Source organism: Brassica oleracea, chromosome C3 (assembly GCF_000695525.1).
Source record: "Brassica oleracea var. oleracea cultivar TO1000 chromosome C3, BOL, whole genome shotgun sequence".
In the NCBI taxonomy this organism is placed as follows: domain Eukaryota; kingdom Viridiplantae; phylum Streptophyta; class Magnoliopsida; order Brassicales; family Brassicaceae; genus Brassica; species Brassica oleracea.
In genome coordinates this window covers 23,016,109-23,032,800 of record NC_027750.1, presented here as the reverse complement: position 1 = coordinate 23,032,800, position 16,692 = coordinate 23,016,109, and the positions used below count along the sequence as shown (strand labels likewise).

At 37.5% G+C, this 16,692-nt stretch overlaps 2 protein-coding genes across 3 annotated transcripts; one reads left to right on the top strand and one right to left on the bottom strand.

The window, feature by feature from the left end:
- Positions 1 to 921: 921 nt before the first annotated feature.
- LOC106330147 lies at positions 922 to 5,680 on the bottom strand. Its single transcript, XM_013768685.1, has 5 exons — positions 5,284 to 5,680; positions 4,502 to 4,912; positions 1,896 to 4,258; positions 1,271 to 1,352; positions 922 to 1,178 (listed from the first exon to the last, which is right to left on the bottom strand). Exons 1-5 carry the CDS (start codon positions 5,678 to 5,680, stop codon positions 922 to 924), a joined length of 3,510 nt encoding a protein of 1,169 aa, XP_013624139.1.
- Positions 5,681 to 9,719: 4,039 nt separating this feature from the next.
- LOC106335320 (bifunctional 3-dehydroquinate dehydratase/shikimate dehydrogenase, chloroplastic-like) lies at positions 9,720 to 16,692 on the top strand. Of its 2 annotated transcripts, XM_013773814.1 has the most exons (16): positions 9,738 to 10,067; positions 10,146 to 10,291; positions 10,365 to 10,439; positions 10,522 to 10,641; positions 10,729 to 11,004; positions 13,333 to 13,602; positions 13,693 to 13,934; positions 14,252 to 14,357; positions 14,438 to 14,656; positions 14,726 to 15,072; positions 15,156 to 15,219; positions 15,468 to 15,576; positions 15,650 to 15,802; positions 15,933 to 16,081; positions 16,176 to 16,338; positions 16,435 to 16,692. In XM_013773814.1, exons 1-16 carry the CDS (start codon positions 9,977 to 9,979, stop codon positions 16,473 to 16,475), a joined length of 2,571 nt encoding a protein of 856 aa, XP_013629268.1. In that variant the 5' UTR covers positions 9,738 to 9,976; the 3' UTR covers positions 16,476 to 16,692. The 2 variants fall into 2 exon arrangements, with proteins under 2 accessions (XP_013629269.1, XP_013629268.1); XM_013773815.1 differs by lacking the exons at positions 13,333 to 13,602; positions 13,693 to 13,934; positions 14,252 to 14,357; ... (6 more) ...; positions 16,176 to 16,338; positions 16,435 to 16,692 and adding exons at positions 11,535 to 11,843; positions 11,924 to 12,265 and having other exon boundaries at positions 9,720 to 10,067.

The window sequence follows — 16,692 nt, the reverse complement described above, 5'->3', positions numbered from 1 at the left end:
TTTTTTATCAAATCTTTATTATTCAAAATCATTAATTGCCATATATAATTTAGCCACATTAGGCAATTCCGTAAATTTTATTTAAGAAAATAAAAAGTACATTAATGATGAATTTATTGTTAGTTTAATAAAAAGTTTATTATATAATTAGATGGACCAACATATTTCTCTAATGATTTTAAGAATCATTCTAGTGATGACATGTGGGTACAAAAAGAAGTTGTAATGATTCTCAAATAATATATAGGAAATAAGACTATGAATAATGGGTATTTTTTGGTTTTAGTAAAATTAAATCTTAAATTCTTAATGCAGCCATTTTTGTTAGACCTTCAACCATCAACCGTTTTTGACTTTTTTTTTTTTTGATAACTCTGGTATCTGGGCAGCCACATTTCCAACTATCCCCCGAAAGGGGTCCAGCGCATCAACGGAAAGGATGTTAAATCCGTTATGGCCAAGGCTCGAACACGGGTGACAGGCAGTACAGCTGTACCTCCTTTACCACCAAGCTACTGGCACTTGGTTCCGTTTTTAACATTTGACACCTCGTTCCTCTTTATTAATCTATGTAATCATGCAGTCGTTTTTAATCATAGTTCACCTGTCTTCATCGGCTCGTGGATGACATGTCATTGGTCAAAATTAAAGATGCCATAAATAAATTAAGATTTTAAGCCGAAATGTACCAATATATTTCAACCACATATTCTCAAGTAGCCAATAGGAACTCTTGATTTTAAGCTACAATATAAGTATGCATTATTCCCGCATGCCGCTATATTTCTTTTTTTTTTTCACTGAATAATACTTGTATTAAACTCAAAAGGCTGTACACAAACAATACACTCCACAGTGAAAACATCACTAATGCCAAACTAGAAAGGATCCAGGACAAACAATCGAAAGCAACAAAAAGGATTAAACAGGTTGAGCCTCATTTGAGAAGAACCTACAAAGCCAGGAAGGCTCCCCTGCTGCTACATAGGATTGTCTACGATCCTCCATAGTGACACTTCTTGCTATCAAAAAAGTCCCTTTGTTACAACGCTTTTCTTCCACAACCATTCTCCATTGAGATATCTTTGTAAGCATATCAGAAAGAGTAGATGAATGGAACTTAAAAGATGGCCAAGCAATTGGTCTTTTAATCATTCCAATGATATCTTCTTCTTGGCCTGCAAAAATAACTCTACGAATCTTTAGGCTTGACATACTCTCTACCGCCCAAGTCCAAGAGCATAACTTTGCATCCATTGCATTCGAGTACCCACACGAGGACTTCCTACTGTGAAGTAGAACTGTTCCATCCCCATTTCTAAGGACCCATGCTGATCCAACCTCTCTAGTATCTTTATTCCAGGAGTGACCAATGTTGCATTTCAACCAAGACTACATTGGTTTCTGCCAACTTAGCTTGTCACCTCTAACTCTGTTGTTGATTCTACTTGTTTCTCTACCTTCTATCATTTGAACCTGAAGCCAATCACCTGCTTCTTTTTGACTCTTTTCCACTAGGTTACTTGTGGTTGACATACGCCCTTCAAACAGGAAATCATTTCTATTCTTCCAAAGCAACCACAGTAACTAAGGAATAGATTGTGTAAACTGAGAGATAACCGATCTATCTGACATCAACTTCAGTACACAATCCATATTTTGATAACAGAGTCACAAGAGAATATATTTCTCAAATGTGGAATACCAGATAAAGCCCAAACCTTTCTTGCCCAAGTGCACGAGAACAAGACATGATTAGAAGACTCACCTTCCAAGCCGCAAATTTGGCATCTGGAATCTATTTTCATCCCCCTTGATAAAATATTATCTGCCATTGGAAGAGCCTCCGATAGAATTTTCCACATGAACGTCTTAATTTTATATGGAGCTTTTACCTTCCACACCCGTTTCTTCAAATCATTGAGAGATGGAAGCATAAAAGCCTTTTCCAACTGCTCCTTCTTTATCATCTCACATCCAAACCAATATCCTGATCTAACCGAATAATCACCATTCCTATTGTGCTCCCAAATCCAATAGTCATCCTCATCAGGAATTGGGTTTATCTTGGTGATCAACTCTACATCCTCTGGGTAAAAAAGGTCCCTGATCTTGTCAATATCCCACCATTTGGATCCATTATCTATTAAGTCCGCCACCGTTAGATCCAAATCCACAAGACCATGGCGCATTAGAGGAGAGCTCTTTTGCCCACCATTCAACCATTTTCCAGTCCAGACATTAACACTTCTCCCATTCCCAATCATTCGTCTTAACCCGGGAATCAATAACTCTCTGCCATATAAAATACTTCTCCAAGCATAGGATGAGCTTTTACCTAGATCCGCCTTTAGAAAATTTATATCAGGGAAGTATCTGCTTTTCACATATTCCGCAAAGAGAGATTGAGGATGCTGCAGAATACGCCAAGCTTGTTTGGCTAGGATGGCTAGGAGGGCCTGATTAAAAATCTGAATATCTTTAAAACCAATCCCTCCTAACTTCTTTGGGAGACACATATTCTCCCAACTCACCCAATGAATCTTTCTCTTGTGTTCATCAGCGTTCCACCAGAAATCAGCCATCGTAGACTCTAAGTTATCACAAGTCATTTTCGGAAGCCTAAAACAAGTCATTGTATAAACTGGCAAGGCCATAGCAATCGACTTAAGTAAAACCTTTTTCCCACCTTGTGATGTCAGCCGAGCATAATAACCAGATAATCTGTCTCTCATATTGTCTTTTAAAAAGCTCATCATTTTAACTTTGGAGCCCATAAACACCTCTGGCAGACCCAAATAAGATCCATCCCCTCCTTCTTTAAAAATTCCAAGCACTTCTTTAATCTGATATTTCTTCTCCTCATTCACTTTAGATCCGAAAATGATAGAGAATTTGTCAAGATTAATCATCTGACATGTTGCCCTTTCATATATACTAAGAATTTCTGAAACCACAGAACATTCATCTACATATGCTTTCACCAGGAAGAGTGTATCATCCGCAAATAATAAATGATGAATCTGAGGCCCTTGAGGAGAAAACTTCATACCCGTCAACAGATGTTGGTGAGAAGCTTGGTTAAGCAAGAACGTAAGTCCTTCTGAACACAGAACAAATAGAAAGGGCGATAGAGGGTCCCCTTGTCTTAACCCTCTACACAGTTTAACAAAACCATGAGGCTGACCATTGATCAGAATTGTATAGGAGGCTGACCTAACATAAAACATGATCCAACCAACCCATCTTGGGTGAAAACCTAGAGCCAACAGAAGATCTTGCAGATAATCCCATTCGACTCTATCATAAGCCTTGGACATGTTTGACTTAATGGCTACGAACTCCTTGGAAATAGAGTTAACTGACCTCAAAGCATGAAGAGATTCATGAGCTATGATAATATTATCTGAACTCATTCTGTCTAACACAAAAGCTGACTGATTCTGTGAAACCAAGTCAGGAAGAAATGGTTTGATTCTTGAGGCTAATATGTTGGCCACAATCTTGTACATGACAGTACAAAGACTTATCGGTCTACGATCATACATCAAGGTTGCACCGGGAATTTTAGGAATCAAGCAAATCTGCGTCATGTTCCACTCCAACGGAAACTCACCAGTAACGAAGAACCTTCTTATCTCCTCAGATACTTCATTTCCTATCACATCCCAATACTGCTGAAAGAAGTATCCTGTCGTCCCATCCACTCCTGGCGCACTAGAGCTTTTTATTGAGAATACTGCCTCCTTAATCTCTTCTTTTGATATTTCACATGTCAGTAAGCTATTCAACGAATCAGACACTCGAGAAGGAAAATTCTGAAACGATACTCTTTGAGACTCAGAGTATGAGGATGAAAAATGCTTCCTGAAATAATCAGCTGCAATTTGACCCTTAGAAGCTTCAGCTCGATGCATAAAACCTTCAGAGTCTTGAAGCTGATCTAAACCATTTGATGCCCTTCTAGCTTTCACATACGCATGGAATATCTTCGTATTCTTATCACCATGTAATGCCCATTCATTCTTACTCTTTTGTTGCCAAAAGGACTCTTCATCCTTATACGCTCGAATCATCTGAGAATTAAGCACTGAGATCCTCTGACAAGAGGGTTTGATCTGAGTAAATTCCAATTCCAGAGCATCTTGAATCTTAACAATTCTATCCTTGGAATTGAGAACATTTTCCTTTTTCCACTTACTCAACGTTTTCCTGCAACTCCTTATTTTATCCGCCACCGACCAACCAAACCTCTGATCTGGGCAGTTCCAAGCTTTGTCAATCGCTTCTCAAACTTGAGGTTGATGAAGCATTCGTTTATCAAACTTGAAAAAACCCCTATAATCCTCTTGAGATGTAAACATTTTGATCAACAGCGGTCTATGATCAGATCCCCTCTTCTCCAAGAAAGCTTGATTTGAAGCCGGAAAAGATCTAAACCATTCTTTGTTTCCAAAACTTCTGTCTAATTTGGATTGGATCCAATCATTGCCTCTCTTACCTCCCCATGTAAAACTGTTACCAGTACTTGGTAATTCTTTCATTCCAGAGCCCTTCAACATGTCTGAAAAGTCTTGAAAGGTGGAGTCGCTTCTTCTCGGTCCTCCTAATTTTTCCTCATTGTTAAGAATTTCGTTGAAATCTCCTAACATTATCCAAGAATCCTTCCTTGCAGGACCAAACCTAAGAATCCTTTCCCAAACATGCTTCCTTTCTGATATATTAGGATGCCCATATACACCAGTAACAAACAACTGTACACCTTCTATCAACACTTCCATATCCAAAATATTTTTATCCGAGAGCAAAATATTCACATTGCAACCTTTCTTCCAAAACAAAGCTAAACCTCCAGATTTACCAACAGGGTTCACTGTATGAACATAATCATATCCCAACCACACCTGGATATCTACAACCACATTTCTACAGTTCATAGTTTCCATAAAAAAGATCATCTCAGGGAAATGCGACCTACGCATCTCCATGAGGCGCGGAATTGTCAATTCTTGAGGACCCCCCAATCCTTGACAATTCCAAGCCAGTATGCTCATCAGATGTTCGACGGTCCCTCATTCGGGACCATCCTTGGTTTTGCGCGCTTAGCGACTTCTTCCTTCTTTCGAATTTCTTCCCATTGCTTCCTCTTCTCTCCCTGACTCTGGGTTTCCTTTCCAGTATTCACACTTGAATGAACCTCCATCATCTGTAGATTCTTTTGATCTTTAATTCTCTTAGCCTTGAAAGGTCTCCTTCTAGGTAATCATTTTCTCATACTAGTACCGGAATGACCTGGTTCAAAGAAGCCAGAGCCACAAACCATAGTACCAGTTTGAAATAAGGAAGAATTTACCTCTTCACGATCATAAATAGAGACCGTTATACTCGATGACTTTTCTTGAGATAAAGACAAAATATTTCCAGCTCTAATAGCAGACGCTAGCAGCTTCCGGCTTTGACCTTCAGAAGCTTCCCTGGCATTCGTAGGAACTTGTGGTACATAACCAAACACTAAACCTTTCCCTTTGTTAAGATCCGAGGAGACAATAGGATTCGGCTCCAAGGTAAGAGCAATCTTTTTTGTAACGGGATCTTTTTTAGCTGCTGCTACAGAACTCTTCACTCTATCCTCCCTAATCTTCCTTTCAGAACCACTCACCATCAATAAGTACTGACGCATAGCTTCATGTACTTCTTCAGCGATCCTCAATCTACCCGTAGCTGGATTAATACCAACCTGATCTTCTCTAAGTACTCCAAACAAGGGGTCTGATTCTTTCAAGACAAGCTCTTTAGCAACTACTCCGCTATATTTCTCTTTATGATATACTCCTTCCGTTTTTTTAATATAAGATGTTTTGATTAAATACACAAGAATTAAGAAAATTACTTTTTAAAAGATAATATTATTAAACATTATAAATTAAACATAAGTTAACCAATCATAAATAATGCAGTTGACCAATTTTCAATAAAGTTAAAATACTTTAGAATTATCAAAACTTCTTATATTTTGAAAAATTAAAATTTTTCTAAAACATCTTATATTATAGAACGGAAGGAGTATTTTGTATCATTGTGTTTCATTTTTTAACTATAATTGGAGCCAATACTTGATCGTACTTCATAACATTAACATTGTGAAATATAATGGGAGTTTTGATTGGTCAATATAGTTTTGTAACTTTTATCATATGTTTCTTTTGGACCAGATTGGGCCTTTTAAATAGAACACAGACCCGTTTTGAAACTGTACATTTCTTTGTTATCTGGACCAGATTTCTTTGTTATTTGGATCAGATTGGTCACTTTAGTTACATACCATAATGTTCTTTTTGGTATCACAATCATCTCAAGTTGGCCGTCCTTAAGCGCTCTAGACACATCTCTCTATACTCTAGAGTAAGTTCTGAGTACTATTCTATTTTTTTCTGATCATGAGTTGTAATATATAACTTCGACGAGAGAAGGGTTTAATCCATATGCTTCTTTGGAGATAATTAATTTGGAATATGGTTGCTTAAGGCTGTTGTGTTATTAGAGCATTTGATTTATGAAATTTATAAATGTTTCTTGATAAGAAGGAATCAAAGCATAATCTTAAGGTTTATGTTCAGGGATTTTGGAAAGGAGAAACATCAATTCAACACGTCCAGGACTCGATTTGAAGATTTTGAGGTATATAATCTCCGTGCTGCTGTCTGGATAAGGAATAACATTTTAGAATATGTGTGTTTTATTAGATTTTAGAATATATGTGTGTTTTATTACATTTTAGAATATATGTGTTGTTGACTTGTTCCTTGGACCTTTTAAAATCTTTATAAGGTATCCTCTGATCAAGATGTGCTACAAAACTCTCAAGCTTCAGAATATGAAAAAAAAAACATAAAGAATAAAGGTTATACATGTGGCATCTCTTTCTTTTTGTTGTTAACCCACAGAAAATGATTCTACAATCTTTATGAGTCAATGTTTATGTGTATTCAGTATTCATGTCCTCAAAGGCTTTTGGAAGAAGCAGATAAACTGTGGATGAAAATTGAAAATGCAACTTCGAATATCTTGAGGAGTTTATATATGCCTGTCTTAAGATGAATTTTGAACTCGAATGGTTGAAAAGCTTCAGATGTGATGTGCTTATAGATTTCGTCATTGGCATTGCTCTAGTTGAATTATTGTTATTACTAAAATAGTAACATTTAAAGTACGTGAGTACTTGTGTATAGTTGCTGCCAGCAAGAAAAAAAGAACGAAAGTACTTGTATAGTTTTCTTGTATACTAATCAAAATACTCCAACAATATTATATTTTCCAAACGTCATGCAACAAGCAAGACAAGGATGTTATGGTGCCTTACTCCATTCAATATTATAGTTTAAAGTAATTTTAAACTAATACAATTATGTGTACTGGAAGTTTTTAATATTTAAAGAGAAACAAGAAAAGTAAATTTGCTCGCCGACATTTGGTAGATGAAGAAAGGAGGGGATGTTATGGCCCCAAAGATCCTTTGGGGAATAACATAATCTTCAAAAGCTGGTCACATGTGTCTCATTCCTGTCCAAGTCAAACCATATACCATTTTTGTTCTTTATTTTAGTACACAAGTTTATTAGCTTATTATTATTACTATTACTCTAAACTTCTTTTGCAAAAATGCTTTTATGCTCATTAGGGCTGACTAATTTTCACTTTTCAACTTTACAAATCGGAAAAGCTTAATTTTCTTGCAGTGAAGTGACAGATTGATACGCAATAGCTTACGAAGTATCTGAAGTTTGGTCTCAATCATTAAACCTTTTTTAATATATAGATTACTAAAGCTAAGTTCAAAATGTGATTATTCGTATTTGATATGAAATGTCTTTTGGTGTGCAAGATCTTGAGGTTTTTATTAATAATTTCAAATAAGTAACATATCCAAATTGATTCCATCAGTGGCATTGGTAAATATACCAAGAACCTTTAGTAGCTTCTTTAACACCATACAAATATATAAGAATCTACTATTTTAAATACTAGACAAATATGAACTTTTTGTTGTAAGAATTAAATAACTAGACTCAATCAAATTGTAACTAATGAACTGAATTGATTATGTTTGGTTTTTGTTGTTCAAATTAAATTCTCATCGAGTCATCGAGCAGGAAAAAAGTTAATTTGAACTTTATGAAGAGAATGGGCTGCTTTACCTACTACACTCGAGGAGCCTTCGGGTTCGTTTGGTCAGCAGTTTAATGGACAGTTATTTTGGAGTACATCTAGACCGTTGGTTATCAGCTAACTGCTTTTTGTTGCCGTTAGATTGGTCATTTCATGACCAAACCATTTTGACTTCTTTTAAGTGATTTTATTGCTCGCAAATAGACTTCTAGATTATCTCACGCGCATGTCTAAGTAACTCAACTTCAGACGCTATAATAAATCCAAATTATTATTTTTTTTGGAAAAAATAAGGAAAATGAAAGTTTTTTTTTTTACCTTGGAGAAATAATATATATAAGTATTTTCAAACAAAATATTATGAATATACGACTATTAGTATCTGTTTTCTTTTGTTGGTATAATAATATGCAACTTTTTAAGTTTAAATCTTCTTAAACCGTTCATTTGAATATTCTGAATGAAATTAAATCGATGTTCATGTATAAAAATAATATTTTTAAAAGATTTTAGGCTATATTGATTTTCTATTTAATTTTTGGAATATAAATTTTCAAAACAACATTAACATACTATTATAAATTAAGTACTACCCTGTTTCAGAGATATTATTTAATAGTTTATCTTAGTGTTTACAAATTAAGAAATAATCATAAATTCCGTATAAATTTATCACTTAAAACAAATAATTGAGATGTATTACGGCCAATAACTTAAACCCATAGAAAAAACTATTAGATGATATATTTTTTAAAAAAATGGTAGATTATACAAACTACAAACAAATTATAACTATAACCAATACAACTGACCAAACTTTTTATGAACACTTAAACAAATATTATGAAAAACCAAATATTAACACAAACATTTAGAAAATACAATACACTTTTATCTGCCAAACATTATTATATCAAAATGTTCTTGATTTCTCTTAAATAATTCTGATCCTAACTTGCCACTGTGATATTACTGAAACAACATTAGCATTGTTTACTAAAAAAAAGCAAACTTGGTTTTCTTAGAATAGTTGCACCAATGATATTAAAATGGAAACAAACTTGGCCATACAAAACTTTCTAAAATCTAGTAATGTACTTATCTATACTAAAATAGAATCAACATCCCTTTACTATACGTAAATGCACAAATAAACAACAAATAAAATAGGTCAAGTTAGGTAGACTAAATTGTTTAAAGTACCACCTAATATGGCAGCCTAGTGATTGGAGATAAGCTTTTGTATAAATACTAAACCTGAGTTTAAACTTTGTAATTGTAGTTTATGTACTCAAAATTTTTACCTCACAAAATATTTTTTCTAATTTTTGATTTTATTCTTTCCGAATCTTAGAAAATAAAAATATTTTTTGATATTTTTCATAAATGCTAAAAAGAGAATATATTAAAAAAATAATAATAATAGAATAAAGGGAAGTGAGTAAAATGCAGCCAAGTTTGGCGCGTATATTAACCACCACCGGCAAAACACCAAGAAAAAGGCGACCACGCATAAAGAAAGATCAAAACCTCCCATCACCCCTTCCAAAAAGAACTAATAATAATAATAATCTTTCTTATATAAAAAAATATTATAATTTCTTTGCAGTTCAAAAAAAGTTTGTAGCTTTGAAGGTAAAGAGAGAGATCAAGCGACTGAGAGAGAGAGAGAGACTGGTGTAGAAGCAAAACCACGATCTGAGTTTCCGACAACACTCTTTCTTCTTCGATCGGAGCTTTCTGACATTCCGACAAAACCAGAAAAGATCGTTCCTTTCGTGTCTGTGTGTGTGGTGGGGTTTGTCGGAAAATGGAGCGGTACGGTCGCGCCGGTGAAGAAGGGTCGCGATCGGATCCGTCGGTTGAATGGTCCTCTCACGGAGGCGAAACCAGAGTCGAAGGTAACGTAAATGCAGCGCCTTTGATTCATCGGAGGATTCTGTTTTTTTTTTTCTCATAAATGCGTGTTTTTTTTGTAGCTTCGATGTGGCGGTTAGGGTTAAGCGGCGGCGGAGAAGCGTACCCGGAGCGATCAAATGAGCCTGATTGTATTTATTACTTGCGAACCGGCGTTTGCGGGTACGGGTCAAGATGCCGGTTTAATCACCCACGAGATCGTGGAGCGGTAATAAAAGTTTCCCAATTTAGATTCGTTACCTTCGGTTTCAGATCAGTGAGGTCTTGAATTTGTTGTTTAGGTTGTTGGAGGTGTGAGAGGAGGAGGAGGAGGAGATGGAGCTTTGCCGGAGAGGATGGGACAACCGGTTTGTCAGGTTTTGTAATTACTCAATCTCTGTCTTTATGATGAAACAATCCAAACCGGACTAGATCGTTTTTGTTTTTTGGTTTGATCAGCATTTTATGAGAACCGGAACGTGTAAGTACGGTGCTTCTTGCAAGTATCATCATCCTAGACAAGGAGGTGGTTCCGTTGCGCCTGTCTCTCTAAGCTATTTAGGATATCCATTACGTCCGGTTTGTGTTCTGTCATCTCTCTATTGGTTTACTGATCGTACACACATTTGTATGATCTCTTAAAGCTTCTCTGAAATTTGATTATAGGGAGAGAAAGAGTGTTCTTATTACATGAGAACCGGCCAGTGTAAATTTGGTTTAACCTGTAGATTCAACCATCCTGTGCCTCAGCCACAGCAGCAGCCACAGACACAGACTATTTATCCAACATTCCAATCTCAACCAATGCCTTCTTCTCAACAATATGGTTTAGTTCTAACAAGGCCTTCTCTATTACCTGGTTCTTATCTTCCAAGCCCTTACGGCCCACCAATGGTTCTGCCTCCAGGAATGGTTACATACCCTAATTGGAATCCTTACCAGGTAACTCCTTCAACTCAGCTTTTTTAACATTCTTCATTTGTACCCATGACGAGCTGGCTGACCTAAGGCACTTGTGCTAGAGGTCTCCAGTTCGAGTACGACCTGGGGAAGGGATTTAGCAACCGGCACTTGTACCCAGCTCTGGGGATTAGTTGGGCCTAAGGCCCGGAGTACCTCCCGGTCTTAAAATCTAAAATTTTACCCGAAAACACGAACCCGAAACTTAAAAAATTATCCGTTATACCAAAAATATACCGAAACACCTGGATGTACCTAATATGTATATTTTAGAAGTTTCGGGTACCCGATCGGGTCTCGGGTAGGACCCGAACCAAGATCCACTGGTCCAAAAAATTATACCCAATAGGTACTTTAGCCTAGATTCGGACTCAGCCCGAACCCTTTTTTTTTGGCTCGGTTCCGGTTCGGGTTTCGGATCCCGGTAAAATGACCACGCCTATAAAGAACATTCTTCATTTGTTATTTTTTTTTTTTGCTTAATGAATCAGTTGATTCTTTGATTCTTTTAGGCCTCTTTAACTGCAATGCCTTCTCCTGGAACTGGAACACAACAGTCTATTGGATCAAGCTCTGTTTATGGAATTGCGCCGTCTCCTTCCGGGACTGGTTATACAGGAACATACCAATCCGGTGGACCTTCCCTGACTACTTCGAAAGAAGAACCTTTCCCTCAGCGACCTGATCAGCCAGAGTGCCAGTACTTCATGAGAACCGGAGACTGTAAGTTTGGAGCTTCGTGTAGATACCATCATCCTCTAGATGCAGTTCAGACTAATACTGGTGTTCTCCTCAGCCCCATTGGCCTTCCGCTTCGTCCAGTAAGTCTTGTTATGGACACAATATGATAATGTTTTTGGGATGGGACAAGTTCTTGAATAATATGTTTTGTGACACACAGGGCGTAGCGCAATGCACTCACTTTGCGCAACATGGGATCTGCAAGTTTGGACCGGCGTGTAAGTTTGATCACTCTATGGCTTCTTCACTCAGTTACAGCCCGTCTGCTTCTTCGCTAACGGATATGCCTGTGGCTCCATACCCAATTGGTTCATCAACACTAAGCGGCGCATCAGCTCCGGTTAGCTCAAGCATTGAACCCACCATGGAGGCTGTGACTGCTGTAGTGTCTTCTCCTATGGTCAGTGGCTTGAGCAGTCAAGAGCCAGCTGAGACGGGTGGTGACTCGGCTAGTATTAGTGGCAGTATAGAAGCTAAGACTTCTTCAAGTTAAAGGAATAAAGAAGAGGAAAATGTCCTCAAGATTCTTGATGAAGTAAACAACATTAAGGAAAGAAGGAAAAGAAGATTATTATCATTGGGGTCTGGAGATTTGATGGAAGCCGAGAGAGAGACCAAAACCAAAGCTTCTATCGTTTTACCATTTGTTCATACATAAATATATTCTCTCATACGGCCATATTTCTCTCTCTGTTTTTTGCTTTCTTGAACAACGGTTATTACTAATAAATGGCCTTTATTCACACGACATTACATCCCCTTGTTTCTTATAATCGTCCTTTGGGTTTGTTAAGGATTCTATCCGTAGTCTGGAAATTCAGAGGGGAAATGTGGGCATATAAGCTCATGCTTGAGGTTATAGATATACTTTACTTGGCATCTTAAAGGTGTTGTGTTACATACCTTTCAACTCCTTAGTATCTCCCTTTGAATACTTTGGCATATCTTTCTACTTCTTCCTCAATTTTACCTTCCATCTCAGAGGCAATGCTCTTGATGTCGTTGCGGCCATATACTTCTCACAATCTTAGGAAACTATTGAAGTCTCTCTTCTGCTCCATGTTGAGAAACCCTGTAGATTAACAATTACTAAAAAAAAATTAAAGAACGCTCCACGAATCAAAATGTCTTAGACAACCTTTAACATCAAATGTTTTCACTTCACCTCCTCCAATAAACCACCTCATTATCTTCAACTTCTTCAGCAGTTAGCACAATCTTCTCAATGAGTAATAGGTTATCTAGGAAAGTGAGCTTCACCCCCATGGTTCTTCTACATCAGTTTGTGTCTTTCAACTGATTTTTCTGATGTGTGTTGCTGAAACCAAACCAAAACAAGTAAACAAAAACAAGTTAACAACTAGTAGAAAAGCTTGTTTTAAAAAAAAAAAAAAAAAAAAAAAAAAACTAGTAGAAAAGCTCTTTAAGCACAACAAACCAGTGACAAAGTATATCATATTGAAGAGCCCTACCATAACCATACCATGATGTTGTCACCAATCCAAAGCCACCTACCATTTTGGTTTAATGTATTAAGAAAAATGAAATATTATAACCAAATATTTTTAGAATCTCAAATTTTGGAAGAGAGTGGAAAAGGCCGGCGACTCAATGGCTTCTACTTTTTCAACTAATGCTCGTCTCACCAACCCTCCTCCTCCTCGTCATCTCCTCTCCACTCCACCAACCTCCGTCGCTAACCTCCGTCTTCCATCCGCCCGCTCCAAATCAAATCTCTTCTCCGCCGAATTCTCTTCCCTGCAAATCAGAACTGTGCCGGTTCCGGTAGTATTCTCCGATCAACTACGACGTCAAAGCATGAAACCAAGCAATGTCTATGTTAGTTTAATTCTCATTTGGTTCTGTTTCGGACAGTGTTAGAGAACGGTTGTGTAATGCTATCCTGTTTTTTTTTTTGTTTGACCTTAGGTGGCTTCAGACTCCATGGAAACGGAGATGGGAAGTCAAAAACTTGCGAAAAACCCGAGCTTGATCTGTGCTCCAGTGATGGGGGATTCAGTAGACGAGATGGTGACTGAAACGTGCAAAGCTCAGGAACTGGGTGCAGATTTGGTGGAGATTCGATTAGATTGTCTGAAACAGTTCAACCCTCTTGAGGATTTGAAAATTATAATACAGAAGTCTCCTCTCCCCACTCTATTCACCTACAGGTTTGTATATGTGTATGCGTGTGTGTGAGTGCTAAAGCTTGGGACTTTTATTGTGTTTGATATGGAACTTCTTGTGTTCGATTCTATTTAGCTTTTAATTGAATGATGCTGCCTTCTTTTTTTCCTCTCAAGTTATGGGCTAGTTCTTGTGCTTGCACTTGTAGAGTGATGTTATTGTGTTTGTTTGTGTGTGCTCAAGCTTGGGACTTTTCATTGTGTTTGATAAGGAACTTCTTGTGTCCACTTCTGTTGAGCTTTTAATGACTGATGTGCTCAAGTATGAGTAGTATTGTGTTTGTGTGATGACTTCTCTGTAGGCCAAAATGGGAAGGTGGTCAGTACGAAGGCGATGAAAAAGAGCGGCTGGATGCGCTCCGTTTAGCCATGGAACTTGGAGCTGATTACATTGATGTTGAACTTCAGGTTACCATAGTTTAAAAAAACTAAAGAATGTTTTGATGCTAATTGGTTTCTCTCCTAACTTCATATTTGTGTGTTTTAAGGTTGCTGAAGAGTTCATCAAGTCTATTAAAGAGAAGAAGCCTGAAAACTTCAGAGCAATTGTTTCGTCACATAACTATCAGAGCACCCCTTCTGTTGAGGATCTCAATGACCTCGCTCTAAGAATACAACAGTCTGGAGCTGACATTGTGAAAATCGCTACTACAGCTGTGGACATCACAGATGTTTCTCGCATGTTCCATATAACCTCAAATGCTCAAGTAAGTTGCCATTAAAGTAGAATCAAGCTTTTGCTTCTGATCTCTGAATGTGATTCTCTTTGAATCCAGGTTCCAACAATAGGACTTGTAATGGGTGAAAGAGGTCTTATGTCTCGTATCCTCTGCTCCAAATTTGGTGGATATTTGACCTTTGGCACCTTAGAATCTGGAAAAGTATCTGCGCCTGGTCAACCAACGATCAAGGAGCTGTTGGATCTTTACAACTTCAGAAGAATTGGTCCTGACACTAGAGTGTATGGAATCATTGGGAAGCCTGTCAGTCACAGCAAATCACCTATTGTTCACAACCAAGCTTTCAAGTCAGTTGATTTTAACGGTGTATATGTTCACCTCTTAGTTGATGATCTTGCAAGCTTCCTCAAAACATACTCATCCTCTGATTTCGCTGGATTCAGGTTTAAAAGTAGCTATAAATTTTCTGAATGTAATGAACAATTTATTTTTGGATGAATAATGTAAAATTTTCTTTTACCTGCAGCTGTACAATTCCTCACAAAGAAGATGCATTGAAATGTTGTGATGAGGTTGATCCATTGGCAAAGGTCTGGTTTTTCTAATAACCACCAGATAGAGTAAATACTCAGTGTTCTAAAAATCGGTCTAGGCGGGCCTGGTTGGCAAATCAGAAATACAGTTTTTTCGCAAATTGAAAAATTGGTTTAGGCGTTCAAAAAATTGGTCTAGGTGCTTGCCTTTAAATGTCTAACCACGGACTAGCGATTTCTTGAACATTGGTCAATACCCATCCTGCTTCACTCTGAATGTTTTGGTTTATTATCTTTTTTAACAGTCTATAGGAGCAGTGAGCACTATGCTAAGGAGACAAAGCGACGGAAAGTTGCTGGGTTACAACACGGATTGTATTGGCTCCATTTCTGCTATTGAGGGTGGACTTAGAAGTAAGTTCTATATGTTCACAGCATTAACCTGTTGTTGCTTCTTTCTGTTTGACTCATGCAGTCTTTTTTAAAGGCTCAAGTAATCCAAGCAGCGTACCTTCTTCTTCTTCTTCACCGTTGGCTGGTAAAACAGTGGTGGTTATTGGTGCTGGTGGAGCAGGCAAGGCACTTGCTTATGGTGCAAAAGAGAAGGGAGCCAAAGTTGTGATTGCTAATCGAACTTACGGTAAAATACATATGATTTTTTTCCCTTTATGAACACTTTTCGTCATCTTTATCTCTTTTTGGTTGTCTTGTTGGCGGTAGTAACTGATGATATGTTTTATTTTTGTTCCTGGTGTTGTGTGTTTCTGAAGAAAGAGCAGTAAAACTCGCAGAAGCAATTGGAGGAAGAGCGTTATCTCTCACGGATTTAGATAACTTCCACCCAGAAGATGGCATGGTATTGGCCAATACTACGTCTATGGGTATGCAACCAAATGTTGATGAGACTCCCATCTCCAAGGTTAGCTCTCCTTGTTACAATACTTTCTATTATTAAGGAAGGAGTCTCTTGAAAATTCTTTAATCTATAGCTTCTTTTTTTTTTTTTCCCCTAGGATGCGTTGAAGCACTACTCACTAGTGTTTGATGCGGTTTATACTCCAAGAATCACACGACTGTTAAGGGAAGCAGAAGAATGCGGAGCCATAACTGTGTCGGGGTCAGAGATGTTTGTGAGGCAGGCTTACGAGCAGTTTGAGATTTTCACCGGTTTGCCTGGTAAGTGTGACTCATTACGGAACACAACCCATGTCTGTGGTTCCATAGAAACTAAACAAAAGAAGCTGAAGTTTATGTTGTTGCATTGTTGTGCAGCTCCAAAGGAACTCTACTGGCAAATCATGTCGAAGTACTGAAACCTCTCGCTTGTGTGTGTGTGTGTGTATCTTTCTTCTTACTTCCATGGAAACTCAATTCCAATAAAGTTATAGAAAAGTGCTATTTGTGTTCTCAGAGAAGACCCTTTGTGATGCCATAGCATGGACTTCTCTCTGTATTTATATAGATACAAACGATGAAACTTGTTGAGTTGATGATGGAAACTTAGATTTTTGCAGAGTGCAATGTCGATTA

What these genes read in the sequence shown, in the direction of transcription:
- LOC106330147 (XM_013768685.1), bottom strand. Translation starts at nt 5,680, where the DNA reads ATGCGTCAGTACTTATTGATGGTGAGTGGTTCTGAAAGGAAGATTAGG. An exon ending in TAACAGTTTTACATGGGGAG is followed by an intron (nt 4,259 to 4,501) that starts GTAAGAGAGGCA and finishes GGAACTGCCCAG; the next exon opens with ATCAGAGGTTTGGTTGGTCG. An exon ending in TGAAGAAACGGGTGTGGAAG is followed by an intron (nt 1,353 to 1,895) that starts GTAAAAGCTCCA and finishes CCTGGAATAAAG; the next exon opens with ATACTAGAGAGGTTGGATCA.
- LOC106335320 (XM_013773814.1), top strand. Translation starts at nt 9,977, where the DNA reads ATGGAGCGGTACGGTCGCGCCGGTGAAGAAGGGTCGCGATCGGATCCG. An exon ending in CTAATTGGAATCCTTACCAG is followed by an intron (nt 11,005 to 13,332) that starts GTAACTCCTTCA and finishes AAATATTTTTAG; the next exon opens with AATCTCAAATTTTGGAAGAG. An exon ending in ATGAGACTCCCATCTCCAAG is followed by an intron (nt 16,082 to 16,175) that starts GTTAGCTCTCCT and finishes TTTTTCCCCTAG; the next exon opens with GATGCGTTGAAGCACTACTC.